This window comes from Manis pentadactyla, chromosome X (genome assembly GCF_030020395.1).
Source record: "Manis pentadactyla isolate mManPen7 chromosome X, mManPen7.hap1, whole genome shotgun sequence".
Taxonomy (NCBI): Eukaryota; Metazoa; Chordata; class Mammalia; order Pholidota; family Manidae; genus Manis; species Manis pentadactyla.
In genome coordinates, this window is record NC_080038.1 from 122822053 (window position 1) to 122843678 (window position 21626).

Below are 21626 nucleotides of genomic sequence, written 5' to 3' on the forward strand. Positions count from 1 at the left end.
GCGCTTTGGCTCATAGCCAAGAGTTCGACACTGTTGTTGCAATTTATCATTCTGCCCCTTTTTATTTTTAAGGCTATTTCTCTTCCCATAGCTTCCAATCGTGTTTTAATACTTGAACTTTCCCATACGAACTCCAGCTGTTTGTTTGTCTACCTACTGTTCTCTGGATTGGGGAGTTTTGGAGTTTGGGTTTCCCTGAAGCCTTTGTAAAAACATCAACACAGCAGCTGCAATCACCTGAGACCCTGAGACTACATGGGGAAAGCAGATATGGGGAAGGGCTGGTAGGACAGCTTCTATCATGTTGGCGGGGGTTTTCAAGCTCCTGGTGTCTTCCTAATGTCTCATTCTTTTCTGTCTCTGAGAAATTTCTGGTGCCCCTACTTCTTTGCGAGTTCTATTGCCTTTGTTTTCCTGAGGTGACCAGCACGGAGGGATGTTCACCTAAAGTCTTCCAGGTTGGGACATTTGAGGTAAGAAGCTCTCTGAAGCCTCTGTAAAAGCACTAACATACCAGCCCTGACCACCCAAGACCCAGTAGGTAAAATAAGGAAAGAGAAAGGGAGGTAAGGGGTGGCTAAAGGAAAGTAGGGGACAGCTTCTCTCTAAAGGGTAGAAGTTTCCAGCTCCTGGTCTATTTTCTAGTTCCGTTCCCTTTTTTCCTAAGGAATTCCTCTTACCTACAACCTGTACCTAGGTCATACTGATTGAAAATCTCTACCAGTAACCAGCGATTGGCCCTGGCCCCCTGAATTCCTCTAGGATAGGGAGTTTGAATCTCGAGGGTTGCTGAAGGGTCCATAAAAACATTAATACAACAGTCCTAGTCACCCAAGTCCTACCCAGTAGATGAGCAATGGAAAAGGAAGGGTGTCATATGGCTCACAGAAGAAAAAACTAGGTCAAAATTCTAAATATTTTGGGGCTTCTGGGCATTTTTCCCCAGCAGTCTCAATTCCCCCTCACTTTTAGTTATCCTGGGCTTTTATTGTCCATAGTCTCTAGCCAAATACCACTGCTGAAGCTTCCCTATAGAGACCTGCACGGGTGCCACCCTGATGCCTCAGTGCCAGCTCTATCAACCTCAGGTTCCAGCCCGGGAACAATCATCTCCCTTTGGCCTGCTGAAGAGGAACACCCAGAGGAGGAGGCTACCACCCAGGCAGTCAGCTGTGATTGCCCTCAAGCCACCTCCTCTTGCCAGATAGGCCCCAGCCACTTCTACTCAGGCTTCTCTTTGCCCCACAGGCCCAGCCTTCAGCCTCCTCGCAGTAGCCTTCACAAAGGATTAATAGGAAAAAAGCAAATCCAAATCATTGAAGCAGAAATTCTTATATGTTGTACAGGCAAATGTTCCTCAAAGAGTGGCTGTTGGTCATCTGTCCTGGAACCACTTGGGGTGCTAGTTAAAAATGTGTATTAATGGAACCTGTGGAATCAACATGTGGTAGGGAGGTATGAGACCCAACAGTCTGTCTTTTAAACTAGCTCTCCAGGTGATATTATATGCAACCAGTGTGGGCAAACACTGGTCTAGTGCTCCCCTATTCAGCATTCCTGACAAGTGGCCATTAGCCTGTTCTTGAATCCCTTCAAAGATGAACAGTTCACTATCTATGGAGACAGCCCATTCTATTTTTGGATTGCTCTATTAGAATGTTCTTTTTACAATGAGCCAAAATCTCTATCTCTGTAATATCCACTGTTTGATTTCTGTTCTGTCCCTGAGGGCCCTACAGAACAAGTACAATTCATCTTTAAAATGTCTACCCTTGAAACATTTGAAGACAATCCTAATATATTCTACTGCTGCATATTTTCTTCAGGCTAAATAGTCTCAATTCTTGTGATTTGGGAAGTAATCTTGTAAAAAACTGTAGACCAGTCCTTGTAAGTCAGCTCATCGGGCAATTCCCAGAATGTTTTAAGACACGATAAACAAAGAACTACGAGAAGCCATGGTTGTTCTCTTGATGTCAACTCTAAAAATCTGGAAATGTCCTTCAAGCACTTGTCCCTTACCTTTAACAATTTTCTAGGGATCTGTATTGCATGAATTTACCCAAGCCCCTTTGAATTTATTGATATTTCTCCTCAATCATTGACCATGCTATTCTCAACCTTGTTTGTGCAATTGGCTGAAACCCCAGGCCAAGAAGATAAAGCAAAAGTGTTCTTCAGGATCTGACCAGTGAGGCAGTTTACTTCCTGCTGTTTTCATATGTATTAAACTTCAATTATTTGCTAACCACAATTACCCAAATTGTGTGTGTGTGTGTGTGTGTACATATGCATACCCACATGTCTATGTGTGCCAGTCTGTTTGGAAGAAACGGGAAGGATATAAATATTTGGAGATCAAAATTCTGCGCAAAAGGGCTTTAAATATGATTCTCTTCATAATTACCCCATTAATAGTACCACATTAGGAAAAGGGGCTGTTTATTTTGGCTGAACTAATGTCCAGTTATAATGCGGTTGTTTTCAAGTGCAATAGGTTGGTTATAAAATCTTTCATTCGGTATTATTTGCCAGAGCATAGATGGATTTTACTTTTCAACATTGGTTCCTAAAAATCATTTAAAGGAAGGCAAAATATTCTTGTGTGAGTCGCTCTTTAATGAACCTCATCTTCACATGCAAAATGTGAATTACAAAATTAGAAATAAGACAGTGCTCAGAGCACCTTGGTCTCAAGCAATGATTTCCAATTTACCCTTGGCAGTCTATATATTGATTTCTACTGTGATGCCATTGTTTCAAAACAATACTTTTTTCTTGGAAACTGTTTTATCCCCCTCAAAACTCTCTCCCTCCCAAACATATATACACACATTATTTTGTGCAAACAAATCTTAGTGTGAACCCAAGAGAGAACTCGAAGTTCCTCAGTCAATATCGGCCATAGTCTAACATGATACAAAGCCCTCATCTTGTTGTTTATGTGTTATTATTATTTTTGGTCAAAAATATATTCTCACACAACCCTTGAACTATATTTGAATTCTCTTTTCTCTCTAAATATTTTTTAAATGACCCTTTCTCCAGAAACCTTTCCTGATTAACTCGCCTGACACCTTTACTGTCTGCATTCTGGACTCAGGGGTCTGGACAGCATCCCCTATTCATTCCCAGAGCATCTAGGACAGGGTTCTTTAACCAGTGGGCAGGAAAACCAGTGTTACAAGAAATAGTCTATAAGCTCAGACCAGAAACTCAAAGTAAATAAAATTGAGAGTCAAATAAGTCAGGCTGTGAATGCATAAGAATTTTGATAAAACTGGGAAGTAAGAGTCTGTTCTGGAATTTAGGTTTCTCTAGGCATAGCACCTTCAGAAATATCTTCATTAGGGCACCAGGGAGTGTGCAGACAGATCACTTTTGGGGCTAACACACACAGATAGATGCCTATGAGCAGAACTGGGAAGAAATGCAGTGGTCATCTCTATTCAAGCCCCTCCCTTCAGACAGGTAACATTCTAAACCATTTGGAACAGGAGAGTGATGGGTTTCATTCCACCAGACATCCCCTGCGTTCTAGTGCACTCTTGCTGGGGCATCAGAGTTGCAGCCCAAACATAGAAAGAAGAAGCATACTCCCTTACAGTGAAGACACTGCACTAAAGTGAAATAAGCCAGACACAAAAAGAGAAATACTGTATGATTCCACATGGAGGCATAGAGATGGAAAGTAGAATAGTGGTTACCAGGGGCTAGGGACTGGCAGAACAGGAAGTTACTGATTAATGGTTACAGAGTTTCTGTTTGAGGTGATGAAATTGTTTTGGACATAGTGGTGATGATTGCACAACATTGTGAATGTAATTAATGCCACTGATTGCTTAAAAATACTTAAAAATGGTTAAAATGGCAAATTTAAACTATATATACTTTAATTTTTAAAAATTAATAATGTAACTAACAAATGGAAACTCATCCAATGCTCCTGGCTGGGAAGAATTAATATCGTCAAAATGGCCATCCTGCCCAAAGCAATATACAGATTCGATGCAATCCCTATCAAATTACCAACAGCATTCTTCAATGAACTGGAACAAATAGTTCAAAAATTCATATGGTACCACCAAAGACCCTGAATAGCCAAAGCAATCCTGAGAGGGAAGAATAAAGTGGGGGAGATCTCGCTCCCCAACTTCAAGCTCTACTACAAAGCCACAGTAATCAAGACAATTTGGTACTGGCACAAGAACAGACCCACAGACCAGTGGAACAGAATAGAGACTCCAGACATTAACCCAAACATATATGGCCAATTAATATATGATAAAGGAGCCATGGACATACAATGGGGAAAGGACAGTCTCTTCAACAGATGGTGCTGGCAAAACTGGACAGCTACATGTAAGAGAATGAAACTGGATCACTGTCTAACCCCATACACAAAAGTAAACTCCAAATGGATCAAAGATCTGGAAGTAAGTCATGAAACCATAAAACGCTTAGAAAAAAACATAGGCAAAAATCTCATGGACATAAACATGAGTGACTTCTTCATGAACATATCTCCCCGGGCAAGGGAAACAAAGGCAAAAATGAACAAGTGGGACTATATCAAGCTAAAAAGCTTCTGTACAGCAAAGGACACCATCAATAGAACAAAAAGGTATCCTACAGTATGGGAGAATATATTCATAAGTGACAGATCCGATAAAGGATTGACATCCAAAATATATAAAGAGCTCACACACCTCAACAAACAGAAAGCAAATAATCCAATTAAAAAATGGGCAGAGGAGCTGAATAGACAGTTCTCTAAAGAAGAAATCCAGATGGCCAACAGGCACATGAAAAGATGCTCCACATCACTAATCATCAGAGAAATGCAAATTAACACCACAACGAGATATCACCTCACGCCAGTAAGGATGGCTACCATCCAAAAGACAAACAACAAGAAATGTTGGTGAGGTTGTGGAGAAAGGGGAACCCTCCCACACTGCTGGTGGGAATGTAAATTAGTTCAACCATTGTGGAAAGCAGTATGGAGGTTCCTCAGAATGCTCAAAATAGAAATACCATTTGACCCAGGAATTCCACTTCTAGGAATTTACCCTAAGAATGCAGCACTCCAGTTTGAAAAAGACAGATGCACCCCTATGTTTATCGCTGCACTATTTACAATAGCCAAGATATGGAAGCAACCTAAGTGTCCATCAGTAGATGAATAGATAAAGAAGTGGTGGTACATATACACAATGGAATATTACTTAGCCATAAGATAAAAACAGATCCTACCATTTGCACCAACATGGATGGAGCTAGAGGGTATTATGCTCAGTGAAATAAGCCAGGCAGAGAAAGACAAGTACCAAATGATTTCACTCATATGTGGAGTATAAGAACAAAGGAAAACTGAAGGAACAAAACAGCAGCAGACTCACAGAACCCAAGAATGGACTAACAGTTACCAAAGGGAAAAGGACTGGGGACGATGGGTGGGAAGGGAGGGATAAGGGCAGGGAAAAAGAAAGAGGGCATTACGATTAGCATGTATAGTGCGTGGGGGGGCACAGGGAGGGCTGTGCAACACAGAGAAGACAAGTAGTGATTTTACAGCATCTTACTACGCAGATGGACAGTGACTGAAGGGGTATGTCAGGGGGACTTGGTGAAGGGGGGAACCTAGTAAACATAATGTTCTTTCTGTAATTGTAGATTAATGATACCAAAAAAATTAATAATGTAATATACCAAAACCCACTGAAGTGTCTATTTTAGATGGGTTAATTGTACGGCATGGGAATTGTATCTCAAGAAAATGATTTTAAAAAGTTACAGCAGAGACAACACTATCTTACTAATCTGAAAGCCAAGTTTTAGATTGATAAGAGCTGGGCTTTTTGAGAAAAAGTTTTTGGGCTTCAAAATTCTATGGCCTAAAGTATAACAAGGGAAGTTTATGCCATACTCAATGAATTAGAAAGCAGATGGATAAAAAGCCTGATTGACCACCCCTGGAGGCCAGATAAAAGCTGAGGCAGAGAGGAGTATAAGAGAAGTCAGACTGGGATATAAGTCTCGAGAAAGGGCTCTGTGCCCTGGCCCCCCACACCGGCTCCCCAAAATGGGGAGGAATGAGAAGACTTTGAGCTATTTGAGGATCCCAGGGCAGGAATAATGAGGCCTCATTTCCCAGGGTGTAGCACAGGGATGATGAATCTAAGAAAACAGGTCACACTAGCTTAGCGTGACTGTGGTAGAATAGCAATGGCTACATGAGATCTCTAGGAAGAAGGAGCTAACAGAAGTCTGAAAGTACCTAGACTGGTAGAAGGAGAGAAATAGACCTTTTCAGTAGCCCTACAACAGTGAAGGGGAAAGAAAGAGAGAGAATGAGAATGAGCCAGAGTAAGTGCAGAGTTAGAGTTAGGCTTGTAGAGTTAGGCCTGCAGAGGTAAGTTGGCCAGATGAGGGCATGCTAAAGCAAGTGCTGATGAAGATTTGGATGGTTACATATAATTCAGATGATAGTAGTGTGGAGAAGAAAGACTGCTTGACACCCAAATTGGATGGTACAGCTCAGTGGATGCCTGGATGTGATCATGATGATCTGGGCTGAGATGGCTGCCCCTGATGCCATGACGCCATGTAAGTGCCCTGGAACTTGGCTGTCATCCCAGGGAGGAGGGAGTGAATAATCCTGAAAGGACTAGGAAATCACTAAGCTTGCCTGAATTTTTTTTAAGGTATCATTGATATACAATCTTATGAAGAATTCACATGAGCAACACTGTGGTTACTACATTCCCCCCTATTATCAAGTGCCCCCCCACACCCCATTACAGTCACTGTCCATCAGCATTGTAGGATGCTATAGAGTCACTACTTGTCTTCCCTGTGCTATACTGCCTTCCTCATACTTGCCCCTCCTATATTATGTAAGCTTGCCTGAATTTATCTGGATGTATCTTTTCTTCCATGTGGCAAAAATGAGTTACCACTTACAGGAATATAAAGAAAGTTATGTTTTGACAAAATGGAGTTACCTATGAAAATATGCCATCATCTTTGAAGAAGACAGCAGTAATATACAGTAAAGTATTGAATCATTAGGGGCTTCTGGACTTTAAAGATTTTTGAGGATTAAAAAAAGACATTTTCCCACATGAAAATTTTCCTAACAAGTCCTAGTGTACCTTTTCAGCCCTTGTTACTACAGTTTAGCAAGTATCCTTGAATTATATAAAGACTGTAGGACTTAGAGATTTCATTAGTGACCACTGAAGAGGAAGGCCAAAAATCTGACAGTCATGCTCGGCTCTTCCCTTTTGTTCACAGAGGTTATCCAATCCATCAGCAAATTCTGTGACTCTATCTCCAAAATACATATGAAATCTGACCCCTTTATACAACCTCCATCACTATAACTCTAGTATGGAACTTTATTCTTCAGCCATACTGGTCTGCTCCCTGTCCCTTCAAACATGCCAGGATTATTCCTGCAGCAGGAATTTTGCACTTGTTATTCCTTCCATTTGGAATACTCTTCCATCAGGTTTTCACATGGCTAACTCTTCTTATCATTGACGTCTTCAGTAAAATGTCCCCTCCTTAAAGGGCTCTCCCTGAACCCCCTTCTTCCCAAATCCCCAGTTAAGACAGTGTGGATAAAGTGAAGGTTCCTCTGGCCAGGATCCTCACCTGAACCTAAACTACTTGATGACATAATTGGCCTACTGCTAGGCCCACACCCTTAGGCAATGAGCTATTATTGCCTGAGTCACTATATAAAGAGCTCCACCCTGTGCTTTGGGCGGAGGCAGAGAGGAAGGAGGTTTACACATCTGCGTACTGCTGGGTGCAGACCGGATCCAGGTGCAGACCTGATTCAAGTGCTTGCTGTTTTGTTTGTGTGAGTTGCCTTTGCCCTTCAAAAGTGGAGTGCAACTAAGCATTCCAGTTATTTGAATGTTTTGTTAGTTGCGTTTCAGTAAGTTGAATTTTTACTTGATCCTTATTTAGCCTTCTGTGGTGATGAAAGAGATGCAAATAATTAACCTGTGTGGGCTTGCCACCTGAACTCACAGCAAGTCTAATTGAACAGATGGGCTCCAGTCCTTTAACTGGAAGGCTATTAGGTGATTTGACTTTGTCAGAGAAAAGCAAGTGAAGTCCTGAGAGGAGTTCCTCTAGGAAAGAGTTTCAGAGTTCTCACAAAGATCTGAGAGTCCTGTGTGATGTTAATTATCCCAGTGCTGTCTGAGAGAGTTGGCAGCCTCAGAGACAAGGAGGACTTAACACCCTTAGGCTTTCTGGGCTGTGAAATGCTCTCATAAGCAAGTAGGTTATCTGGGAGGACTAATGGAGATCGGCTAATGAAATCCATATGGTTGGTTACTTTGGGCAGATGGCCTGCAAGCCACCTTGGAAGCACCTGAAGTTTCTAGGTGGTCTTCAAGGGCAGATCTAAACTGTGTATGCTGAAGTTGAATCTGCAGGCCACAAACGAATGGCTAAGGATGGACTAAGAGATAAGTTCAGTAGTATTTTATAATAGGGGTAGGAATGGGATCAGGAGGGTTTGGGAAGGATATAAATGAGCTTTCTCTCTCTCCTCCTGAAGCCAGAAAAAAATCCACCTCTCTTCCACTGAGCCAGCAGAGATTTTTATTTTTTTTTTGTTTTTGAGAAGTATTCCACCCTCACATATCCATAGAGCCGTGTCTGGATAGTCTTAATGCTTTAATTGCTCTATTGCTGGACCCCTTCCCCAAAGTCTCCTGGGATGTGTAGAAGCCTTCATACTTTTAAGGAGCTTTTAGTGAGGAACTCCATAAGGAAGGTAAAGCAGAGAATATTCCCCATGATAGATAGGGAAACTGAGACCCAATGCCCATTACCCAAAGAGAAACAAAGCCATCAGTGGGTGTGGAACTACAAATCATTTTCACCCTCTCTTTTGTGCTTCCCAGTTTTATCCACACCATGACATAACTCTTGGCATTTCAGAAGCTCTAAAAACCCATGGATTGCAGGTGTGCTGTGTTGGTGGCATTCACTCTCGTTTTATGGATGTCTTCCTTTTCTTTACCTTCTTATCTTGGAGCCTTTCCAGGTTGTCAGAGCACAGAAAAATGTGATTTAAAAGTGTATGTAGGTTTCCTCTCCTAATTGATCCATCAAGGGGAATAAAAGCAAAGATCAACCAGGAGATGATATGGATGCCTTAACCTGGACTGCCCTACAGGCTTGGTTCATGCATTACGCCCCATGTCTCTGTGAACACAAACACCAGAAAGTGTGAAATGGAATGGAGAGAGGACCCGGTCTGGACTCAAGTGTTCTAGCTTTTTCCCCTTGGAGCTGAGGGACGTTTGGCAGGTCACAATGTCATATTGCCTCAGTGTCCTCTGTGAAGTAGGTGTAATCATACCTGTTCTGGTTGCATGGCAGTATTGCTGTGTGAACTGAATATGGTAATGTATGTGGAGATATGCTGAAAACTGACAGCCTGCTAGAGTGTGAGCTCCCAGAGGGTAGAGGCCATTTCTGTTTTATTCATCACCTAGCTGACCTTCCTGCTGGGGTTATGGAGGATCATTTGCCTTGCTGTTACTTGTCAAGGAGCTTACCCCTCGATGGGCACATGCTGAGAAGCAGCTCCATAGAAATAAACACTGTCAGCTGCCCTGGAAGGATGATCATCTAGTTCTCTGGGAGGCCTATATTTTAAGTCAGTCTGTCCCCCACATAACCTCCAAATATGGTGAAAAAAACCTGTCCAAGTATTTTCATGTGATTTGGTAAAAGACAGATATAAATTTAATTTTGTTTATAAAGATGGATCCTCAGGGCTTAGCCTGGAACTGGCACATAGAACATGCGGAAAAAAAAAGTTATTGAAAGGATGGTGAATAAATAATGGCATCTAGAGTGACTGCTGAGGATGGGAAAGGCCAAGCGCTGTCTGAACGTCACCTCTTCCAGAGGCCTATTTGGCAAGGTCTCAGCATCCTCGCCTTGTGCCTGCCCCTCTACCTCCAGTCTTGACCTGTAAGGTCCATGAATTTTGCTGTGTAACATATTAATGACATAGAAACTAAGGTTTTTTTTCTTTGAGAAGGCAGTGTTAGAACAGCCCATGTCAAAACTTAAGAACAAATTTACTTTTTAAAAATTGCGTAGTATGTACAATAGATATCTCTGACCTACCAGCCCTTGATGTCAACTCATCTCTTGTTGCTGTTATGTGTTCCCTAGTTTGTGGTTGGACATGTCCTCAAACATTTGGTCACAATGTTTCACTTGGTTGTGGTCATCCATGTATATTGTCTGTCAAGACCACAAATTCATCATAGTACTTGGTGAGAAAATTTTTAACAGAAGGAGTTTTACATTTTGATGTGTATCCTAAAGCTAGGGGATAGGTTAAGGGATAAGAGAGGGCTAGCATGTCCAGAGCTCAGTGTAAAGCTTAAGGATTAATGATTAGTTTTCTTGATCTTGTTAAAATGTCAATGTACTTAGCATAGGTATATTTGTGGAGAGAATTTTCTCTTTTCCTTATTTACTTTAAAAGCCCTGTAATAGATAATAAATATTGAAATGTGGTCTCCAATTGAGAAAAGTGTCTGAGTGAGAGAGAGAGAGAGAGAGAGAGAGAGAGGGACAGAGATATTCTGAATGTATAAGTAGAATCTAAATATTTTTAGTAGGGACAACTTCCCAAATCAGCTGGGGAGGGCTCTTGGTTTGCTGCCTCCATTGAAAAAAATTAAAAATTAAAATGACTGATGATAACAGTTAAAGAGTCTTGTGTTCAAACAAAACAATTTCTATGAGTTAATACAACTGTGCTACATGGGGCTTACAATGCCGGTGTAGGGACCAAGGGCACGCCACCCCAACATGTGCCATTGTGACATGGAGATTACTTTGAGCTGAAAATCATCAAAGCCCAAAAGACTCAGGAAGATGCTTTGACCTCCCCCACTCCCTGACAGCTGCATAAAAAGAATTTAGATGGAAGAACTGCTCCGGGAGAACTCTCACCATGGATATCTGTATTATAGTGTAAACTAGGGGTGGTAGACAGGGAGGGATGTGACAAAGTCTTAAAATTCTTCTCTGTGCCACATTATTTCTGCATGGCCCATCAAGTATTTCATTTACCAAACATTTACCTTTTTCCTACTCCTGTGAATTGCTTCCCTTTTCTTTTGGAGTCTCAGACCCTTACCCCCGACTCCTTGGTTTAGGATAACATATAGACCTCATTCTCCCTGACTGTCTTTGGAATTCATGTCTATGGCTTCCCCATATGTACATAATTAAACTTTGGGTTTTTCTCCTGTTAATCTGTCTCATGTCAATTTGATTCTTAGATCAGCTAGAAGAACCTCGAGGGGTAGAGGAAATTTCTTCCTCCCCAACATCTGCTACTCAGAAGATGGGGCAATCCCCTAGCTGATAAAGTCTCCAAAGTTCAGTTCTTCTGTCCTGTCTAGGGCACTGGAGCAAGTCATTCTCTCCCTGTCTCTTTCCTTTTATATTTAATTTCTTTAAAGGGGTTTAAATTAGTATTAAACATTGCATTTAAAAAACAACCTCCTTTTATCCTCTGAACTATCTCCATTGGGATATGGGCCAGTGTTTGGAAAAGAAATCAAGCATTGCAGTTGTCTTGTAATATTTCTAGAGGTCTGCAGGCAGAGAGAATTTTGGAATTGCTTTTTCTCCCAGTGCTACTTTTTAACATGAAACTGTATCAGGTTAAATTTCCAAAACCTAGTGGAGAATGATTATTTCGATGCAGCTTTCCAAATCATAGTGGCATTTCTCTGGGCAATGACAATAAAGCTGTTGGCTTGTTTTTTAGCATGGGTGCCTCCACTGTGGTTGGAACATTTAGTTTTGGAGCTGCTGTCTAAGGAAATCAGTTTTCAGGTCAAGAGGGTTGATGGTAATTCAGATGTCTCTTCAAGGTGCATGCATTTTGTTCTGTCCCTCCCTGCCTTTCCTGATGGAACAGGTCCCTCTGTGCCTGTGACTTTATGCGATTGTAAGATACCAGCTAAGGATAGCTCAGAAAATGAGAGAAACAAAGGAATCATTTTACAAAACTGTCATTATAATGGCAGCCTTACCCAGGATGAGTAAAAATGACTGCAGGGCAATTAGAAAGGAATTTTATTTTATTTATTTCTCTCTTAGTGGAAGAACTGGAGGGCTGGCCCCAGGCTGTTTTATGGTATTACTGTTTGGTCCCTGTGGTTTCAGTATGGTGTGGGAATGAGAAGAAAATGTGCTCCTGTTATGTTTGTAAATGTTGCATGTGATCTTCTTGTTTTATCCTCTAAAGTTCAGAAGGCTTGCCATCAGAGGATGTCTGCTTTTTTCATGGGTTGGAGGAGTTACTGTTTTTAAAATTGCCTTGAGATCCTGGAGGACTGAGGGGGAAGTGACATGTTGGGGCAGTCAAGTAGCTGAGCGAGATGATGTGCTCTTGCTGGTTGCTTTCTCTGATGTGTGGGGTTCAAAGGAGTGGAGTGGAGGACATAGAGAGGACAAATGGCATCTGGTTACCCCTGACCCCCTCCTTATTGTATGAATACTAAGCTTGCCCTTTGTTAGGTTTGCATAACATTTTCAGTACAAGCAGGCTGAAAGAGCTGATTTTCTATACTGCTCAGTTCCACTCCTGGACCAGCAACCCTTTGTGCTGCCCTGAAGAACTTTTCCCCAGAGTCCCAATGCCGTCAGTAACCACCAGTTGGGGAAAAAGTGACACTCAGGATGCGCTCGGGATTAGAAAATGATTCGTACTTCCTTATTCTTAGAAATAACCAACTCCTTCTCTAATCAGGTTTTCAAAACAGGTCCATTTCCATAGGAATTACTCATTGGCTGTAAAGGTCACTAGGAATTGGTGAGCATTAGAAACTGCAAACCAATTAGAATGTGGCAATAGCTTTGCTCAGAATTGAATGCTGATTCAAATGGGCTCTGGTAATATGATGCTCTTTAATGAAACCGTCATTGAATGGATTAGTAGATGCTCTCCTGGTTTTTGAGAAAGACACAAAATGCATGGGGGATGGGGTGTGGGCATGGGGACAATGACTATTTGGTCACACTTCCAAGCCTTTGTGCTAATAAATCTTCCCGGAGAGCCTCCTTTGCCTGCAATATGGATGAATGGCCTTTGAAAGCTTAATGGGAATTGATGCCATCTATTGATTACCATTTAAAGCACACCTTCCTAATTTCTAATCATTGTTGAAGGAAAAATGCTTTTCAATGGAACAAGTATCTCTTATCAGAGGGTCCAAGTCTGGTGTCTTGATAGCCTAAGTGGTCAATTACTTCATATAGCAACTTGATGCCTATTGGGATGGTGAACATAAGCCCCGTTGAAGGTTAATACTGTTAAAAAAAATTAAACCGAGTAAATTTGAAGATTTAATTTGCTTTATTAAGTGATTCATGAATCTGGCAATATCCCATCTAGCAAATATGGAGGTACACTGAAGAACTGTATAGGAAGGAGGGTGGGGCAAGACGTTACTAGCAAAAGAAAAGATTGTTTCAGGCAAGGTCACCCTACCTTAGGGGGAAGAGCAGGAGGTCTTATGTAGAGAGCCTCAGCTTCTTTTGTGGGGCCAGAGCAGGTGGAGAGCGCTCATGTGACTGATTACCTCACTGGTGCTGACCAGAACATTTCTGATTGACTTAAAATTCCTGTTAAGATTATGTTTCTGGGGCAGGTTGAAACTTTTATTAGGCTAGCCCAGGTTTGCTGACCTGGCCCAGCACAAGTGCCTCCCTCTTGGGCCTGTGGCTTTCTTTTTGAACAATATCAAACCTGATTTCCATGGAGCTGATTATATGCTGGCTGCTCAGTGGATGGAAATCCCTGGCTTCCTGCCTTGAAACCTATGAGTGATTTCCAGGAGATAAGAGATTATTCCCAGATAAATTTATGGAACTGTCATAGTAGTGAGGGTCAAGGTCAGGTTAGATCCAGAGAGTATTTCTCTCATTTTAATGCTTCCAATACTGGGCCCCTTTCCCTGGTTGGGAATTGTGATGTGCTCAGCAAATGTGGTAGAAGTGAGATAGGGATATCCAGAGCCAATGGGAATTCTGGAAAGGGTCCTGGAACCAACCCTTTTTCCTTCAGGGAATGACAACAGGTTTTAGTTAATTGCTATAATTTCAAGAAACTTACTCTTTCTGGTTTCCCATGAATAATTGGACAAATCTCATGATAATACATGTAGAAATACATTTCTTAGTGATTTCTTAAACAGGCTGATTTACAGTCAACATCTGTTTACTCTGGACCTTTGAGAAAAAGTCTGCAATTCTGCCTGCATGCAATCACTTGATTACTGGTTGGGGAGACTAAATGCTTCCTCTCTACCTGCTATACAAATGGCTTGTGGATCATTGCTACAACCAAAGTTAGAATGGTTACAGTGGCAGGCTGGTACCAGTGGTAATGTATAAAATGGGTCCGTCTTCTAATCGAAACCACCTTATTTTCCTGGTTGGGCCAACTGAAAAAAGCATTTGAGGTCTTAAGCACACCACTGGTAGCCTTTCTTATAGTCCACTTGCTACAGAAAAAAGATCTTGATAGCTTATGTAAAAGTGGTTTGTTCCATGTACTACCCTTCTATAATTTTCTGCTTTGATTTCCTTTCATTTTTCCTCTTTACAGTGTTTATATAGCTGTATAACTTTTGCTGGTGAACAGTTTGCTGTTTCCTCATGAAGATTTGGCCTGGTTGGGGGGCAGAGGTGGGGAGTGGGCGGCAATATGTCTACTCAATAAATTAAAACAATTATCAACCTCCCTGACAATTGAATTATCAGCATGTACATGGATACTTGAAACAACTATAATACATTTCAACAGGAAACCAGTGTCTAAAATAGAATATGTAATTTTATAGGCCATCGCTCCTCACAGTCTTAGTCAATTACCTAACTTCTGTGAACTGCTGAGACATAAAATGACTGCTTTTGTAAAAGCTAGGAAGGAGAATAGATATTATTTAGTTCTATCCCCTCATTATTCAAGTGAAGGCACTGAGGCCGGCAGAAGTTAAATGACCTGCCCAAGGACAAACAGTCCCTTTGGGGCAGGGTTGGGCTTCCAACCTGGGAGTTCAAGTGTAGTGCTTTTGACATATCGGTTGTTTGTCACCCACAAGTCTTAGTTCTAAAGACAATGAATTAGGTCACCAACCAAGTAGTGCTGTATTTAAGATGCTCTGCTTTGACAACATTCCCACCCTTCCCCAACCCTCTCTTGAAAGCACCCCTAATTTGCCTTTGTGAGAAGATGATAAAGTAAAAACCAACAGGCCCAATTAACTGTAAAGCACTTACTCTGAAAAATTCTTTTGTTGAACCGGAGTCCAGGGTCCCATATGCAATTTCAGTCTGCTTAGCTAAGTCTTCAGCACTCTCTATGGGAGAAACCATCCTCTCCACGGTCAGGAAAGCAGCGAGATTGGCAGTATAGGAAGAAATTATGATCAGGGTGAAGAACCACCAAACCCCTCCGACAATGCGCCCAGAGAGCGATCTATAAAACAGAAAACAAAGACCAGTCCAGACCCAGAGGGGCCAGATTTCAGTTTAAGAAATCCCTATCTTTATTTCTGGAAAGAGGAGTGGTTTCGGTATAGTTGAATAGACGATGTCCGGTAATTAAAATGTCAAACAAAAGTAACACATTACCAACAACACCCCATGTCATGACAGCATATGACGATGGCACATGCATGATGCTCTTCAGGCCTATACAGGTTTCAAAGCAGGATTTCTTAACGGCAGGAAAAAATATCTTCTTTTGATTAGCTAGTGCTTGCATGTAATAATTGTGCTTATCAGATACTCTTCCTGTGAGTTTTGCCGGCACAACTCTGGAAGACTGCTCTAATTCCTTTAAGGTAAGTGGGTCTCAGCCTTGCCTGTACAGTAGAATCACCTGGGATCTTTTGAAAGAAATCTCATGCTTGGGCCACCCAACGAAGACCAGTTAAATCAGAACTTAGGAGTGGGAGCCAGGCGAACATATTTTTTAAAGCTCACCAGGTGATTACAGTGTGCAGCCAAGGTTGAGAACCACTGACATAAGGTGATGTCAGGGGAGAAACAGAGTCAAGAACCTTTACATATTTGAAGAGAAATGGGTAGGTGCTGGTAAATGAGTACTCTTTGCCTTGAGTTTAATATATTTAATAAAGACATCACCATTTTGCAGAGTTGGTCACCTATGAGGCAAGGAGCCGTAGATAATATTTATTATCATCTCCATATAAATGGCCAGTGGTGCTCAGGAGCTTAGCTTTAGGGATCAAAACTCTTCCTTTTTACACACTAAACCTAAGCACACAGGACAGGCCCCCAGTGAGGTAAGAAACTACCTATATAATAGGATTTGAGAAGCATGAGAAGGTTTGTTTACCTAACCCCCCATCCCAACAAAACCAACCCAAACAAATGGCCATCCTCACTGGCCTCCCATAGACATCCTGTTAGATTCACCCTCCGCATTTTCTTCACGAGGTGTGGTCAAGATGTATTACTTACTTCCAACAGCACCTATTGTCACAGTATCCTGGACTAGTCTATCCAGTTAGTAGACAATGGGAAAGAAGATGGGAAAGTTTTAATAAGGGCAAATTTTGCCCTTAACTGAGACTATGCATTGCCATTACCTGGGGTGTTTGTTAAAAATGCAGATTCAGAATATCTGAGTGCTCAAGAATCTGTACTTCTTAAGCATCACCGGTGATTGCAGTGGTCTGCCCACCACACTGAGGAATGTTGTCCTTCTCTCTCACTGATTTGCAACTTGGCCTGCACATCAATATCATATGGGGAGCTTGAGACAAAAGAAAAGAAAAAAAAACTACCACAAAGAAGAAGAAAAAGCCTAGTCTCCACCCTAGACCAGTGAAAGGCAGAATGTCTGGAGGTTGGGCCTAAGCAGCAGGATATTTATAAACCACTGGTGCAGCCAGGATTGGGAATCTTGGGCCTACATCACGAGTGCTACTCAGGGAGAGGGTCTGTGGGAAGTCAGGGGGCAGCGTGAGGGCTCTCAATGCTCAATGACAGGTAACAGCTCGAGCTGAGCAAATGTCGTCGCCTGCCCAGTATTACTGAAGGCTGGCTCTGTCTGCAGAAATGAAAATCTGTCCCTAGGTTTTATGAAACATTGCCACGTTATCTCTAGGATAGTTCTGCTCTATGGCAGAGCTCCATTCTGGTTAGGCTGTGTTCTCCCATGCCCAGAAAAGCTCACAGGAAAAGAACCCACTCTGCCATAACGGCCAGAATATGTGTGGGAGCCTGGCACCATCTCCATGCTCTGTGGGAAGAGAGCAGTTCTGGGCCGAGAGTTGGCACAGCAAGCTCTTTTACTGTTTGTACTCGCATTTTACCACTCTGAGGCAAATTTAAATGCCTGTGCCCCAAGATAAAGTTTTATTAGCCTCTGAAAAGTTCAGTTTCAGATTTTACACTCTGATCAAATAATTTTGGCAAGTGTTTTGATAAGCAGTGTTCTTTATTGACTAACAAAATAACTTGTTTTTTTCTAAAGCCTGTAATTCCTGTTTGGTCCCTGGATGCTTTAAATGACATGTATTTATGTATTTCTGAGCATAACCACTTCTAGCTTTTTGGATGTGAAAATCTGCTTTGTAACATATTACTCTAATACTTTTACTCTCTCAGGATTTCATCTGGGAACATTTCCCTGTTAATCAGAAGAGGTAAAAAAACATCTGGATGAGTCAGAAAAAAATGTGTGTCTCATACTTCTGGATGCTAGTTTATAGAATACTTCAGTTATGAATTTGAACCTTTCATAGTCTTTCCTGATTGTTACCATATACATTTAATTTATTCTTGACTGATATGCCTCTGGAAATAATTTTACTGCATAAAATGTTAATGATCCAAAGTTGCATCTTAGTAATAGGGTAACAAAAATGATAACCAAAATAGCTAAAACTGAGGACTTCTGTGTGCCAGACTGTTCTAGTTGCTTTACATGTGTCAACTCTTTTAATCCTCCAACTCTATAGTTAGGTACTATTTTACAAATAAGAAAACAGAGGCATTAGGCAGAGAAAGACAAGTGCCAAATATTTCCCTCATTTGTGGAGTATAAGAATGAAGCAAAAATGGAAGGAACAAAACAGCAGCAGACTCACAGACTCCAAGAAGGGACTAGCGGTTACCAAAGGGAAAGGGGGTGCAGAGGATTGGAGAAGGGGATTAAGGGTATTATGATTAGTACACATAATATAGGGGGGTCATGGCAAAGAGTGTACAGCACAGAGAAGACAAGTAGTGACACTATAGCATCTTACTATGCTGATGGACAGTGACTAATGGGGTATGTGGTGGGTTCTTGATAATAGCAGGGAATGTAGTAACCACAATGTTGCTCATGTGAAACCTTCATTAGATTGTTTATCAATGATACCTTAAAAAAAGCATTTTACAGATAAAGAAACTGAGGCATAGAGAAGAGAAATAGGAAATAAAGGATCTATACTTACATGCTGATAGAAATGCCCACATTTGTGTAGTACAAAAGAGTCACATTTTATATAAGAAAACCCAGAATGGTGTATAAATTATAGAAGGTGCAGTTTGCCTACAAACAGTGAGAAATCTAGCTGCAGGAAAACCAAACATGTTTGGATAATTATTGTTTATTATCTGCTGTTGATTTGGAATGGAACCGTGAATGTCATCCTTATTTGGAATGATGGTGTTTTACTGAGACCAAGGGGATAGCTGATTTTGGAGTATTTCCAGAGTCGTGGTTTGGTATGGAAAGGGGTGTATTCTGCTGCTGTGAATACTAATGATAGTTATGTATTGTCTACTTGAAATGTGGAGAAAAATACAGTAATTTATGGAAATTACACTTGTGCCATTCAATTGAGGCTAATGGAGTATGGCTGTGTCTGTATGATCTAAAGTCAAACCTGCACGTCATCATCTGGATATTTTGGCCACCTTAATAGCTGACTCAGATAATCATGTGGTTGATCTGTATGACTTTGCTGAGATTGGCTATTGACATGGCTGAAAATAAACCTAAATGCAAAATGGCCACTTCTGTGGCCTCTTGTCTATATGGCTATTGACTTTGCAAATTATGTGGTTAATTTTATGATATACCCATGAACGTGCAGAATTTTGGTGACTCTCCAGCCACACAGAAATGGTATAATAGTATCAGTATCCACAAGCCTCAGCCTAGATAGAAACAGGGGCTTCCTTGGAATCAGTGTTAAATGCATAAATGTGCATTCCACGTTCTTCTAAGTCAGTAGCAACCCTGACAAGAGTCTTTGTGGAATTTCTACCACCTTCTTCCCTTGTGTGCCATGGATGCTTAAATTCTTTCACTGAGAAAAGGTGCCGTGGAAGTCATAGAGAAAAAGCTCTGTAACAATTTTTACATTTCCCTTTTCTCATTGGTGAAATTGTAACCATTTAAATCCACATTTCACATGGAGGCTATATAAAAAGTGACTGATTGGTCAGCCCCAGCACATTTTTAAAAGGATCTACTAAAGCAAGACAAGCCTTTATAGTTGAGTTAAAAAGACTTGTCATTTTCCAGTGTCTTTTCCTCCATTAATGCTACTTCAAAACGTTTAACATTCATTTCAAATAGTTTGGTTGCACAGACAGGTTTTGAGGTTAGTATAATGAAATGGCTGTAAAATGCTACACATTTAGTGTTTATAAAGATGTAGTATCAGGAGAGTATCATACCTTTTGAAGAAATGTAGGAGGAGGCGTGAAGTTAATGAAAGAGAATTAGCAACAAGAGAGAACAGACGTAAAAACATTGCAAAATAAAATACAACACCCTTGTTATCAGTAATTATAAGAACTAGAGTTTCTGAGTTAATAATAAACTGTATTTTATGATCTCTGAAATGATAACAAAAGTGAGCTATATGCTGTAACCTTCATCTTGTAAGTAAATGTTGAAATCCGTACTTTACCAGTGTCACAAGATGAAGAGCTGGACCTGAAAATTGCTTCTCCTTTGCACAAACTCTTTATCATTCCTTCCCCCTGACCCTTCTATCTTTCAAAGTGTGCATTATTTCTATACTCCATTCAATGCTCTATGACAGATTTTTAAAAAAATGTGCAGAATCTTTAGCTCTTATGGTCTTCTCTGATGGGAATAAGTAACCATTCCCAAAGACTACAAGCTAAGACTTCCAGCCAAAAAAAGTTATGAAATAGTAACAAAAAATCTGCTATTACATCATTAATTTATTACCATATCACTACTGCTTTGAAGAGAATTTGCAGTAGGATGAAGACACTGGTTATGTATCAGCAAAGGAAAGGATGTTGCTTAAGCCAAAAAAATCCTGTTGTCTTTGATCCCATTCGTTTTATACCCTTCATATTTATATTATTCTGCACATACTTCCTATTTGAAAGGATCTATGTCTCAGCTAACCTGGATAGATCCCCTGCCCTTGCCTCCAAAGTATTTGATATTTTGAAAACTTAACAGGAGAGTCATGCTTTTGGAATAATCTGCACACAGTAATCAAGTTCATGTTCAATGTATTCTCTCTCCATTTTCTCTGTTAAAATTCTAACTCTTGCATCTTCAACTTAGCTAGCCCTCAGATGTCCCTGCAACTTCAAAGAAAGTCAGCAGGGGGAGCATTTGTCTGGAAGGACTTGGACTTTGGACTGCTTAGCAGTTCTACCAAAGTTTTTACGAAAGAAATAAATTTCAGATTAAAAAAAAAACCCTGTAACCTCTGGCCAATACCAGTAAGACGCTGTGGAATAATACAATTAACATTTCTGCAAGCGGTGTAATCCTTAAGAAAAGTACTCTATGGGTTCAAGAAGGAACCAGTAATTTCTCATCCGAAATCAGCTCTCAGGCACTGACTAAAATTTCAACTGTGTTCTTTGGGAATCTTAGAGACTAAAATGCAAATACAATATTGACTATTAGAATATGTGAAACTGGGATAGTTAAGAGCAGCCAGCGTAATCATGATAATAGCTAGCATTTATTGAGGATGTACTTTATATACACCAGGCACTGTTTTTCTATTTTGCAGATGAGGAGCTGAGATTTAGCCAAGTTTGGGAACGTGCCCCAGGTTACACACTGCCAAGCAGATTGTGACTCTAGTGAGACTGACTCCAGCACCTGCATCATTAACCACTATGCTCCCTCTATCTGGCTAGACCCATTGCCTATCTGCCCCACCCCCCACCCAGGGGCAAGAGGGTTAAATGGAATCCCTTCATAGCTTCTTCTTCTGACTCTCCCCCAACAAACCAGTTGGTATATGGATATAACCTCAGTTTATTATATTGATTACTCTCTTTAGAGATGATTCAGCCTCTGGTCAATTGTTCACTCAGAACAATTGGGGTAGTTGAAAATAGCAAGCCTAATATTGACATAGACTCTTAAACCTCTAGGTTACTGTCACAGCTTTGATGGAAATAGAATGATGCTCAGTTTTCCTCATTATGTCTCACTGCTGATTTCCTAGTCTTTTACTTTGAGTGAACACTTGTTCAGCAGCATGTCAAATGCTCAGCAGGATTTTAAA

General features: G+C 40.9%; 1 protein-coding gene across 7 annotated transcripts in view; it reads right to left on the minus strand.

Annotated features, from left to right (window-relative positions):
• Positions 1-21626, minus strand: part of GRIA3 (glutamate ionotropic receptor AMPA type subunit 3) — a 260360-nt gene that overhangs the window by 43605 nt on the left and 195129 nt on the right. For all 7 annotated transcript variants that reach the window (XR_005023809.2, XM_036880848.2, XM_036880847.2 and 4 more), the window contains one exon: positions 15361-15559. Coding sequence is in view for 6 of the 7 variants with exons in the window: in XM_036880848.2 (XP_036736743.1) it covers positions 15361-15559 (199 nt within the window). In the remaining variant the exon portion in view is untranslated. The remainder of the gene's footprint in view (positions 1-15360; positions 15560-21626) is intronic.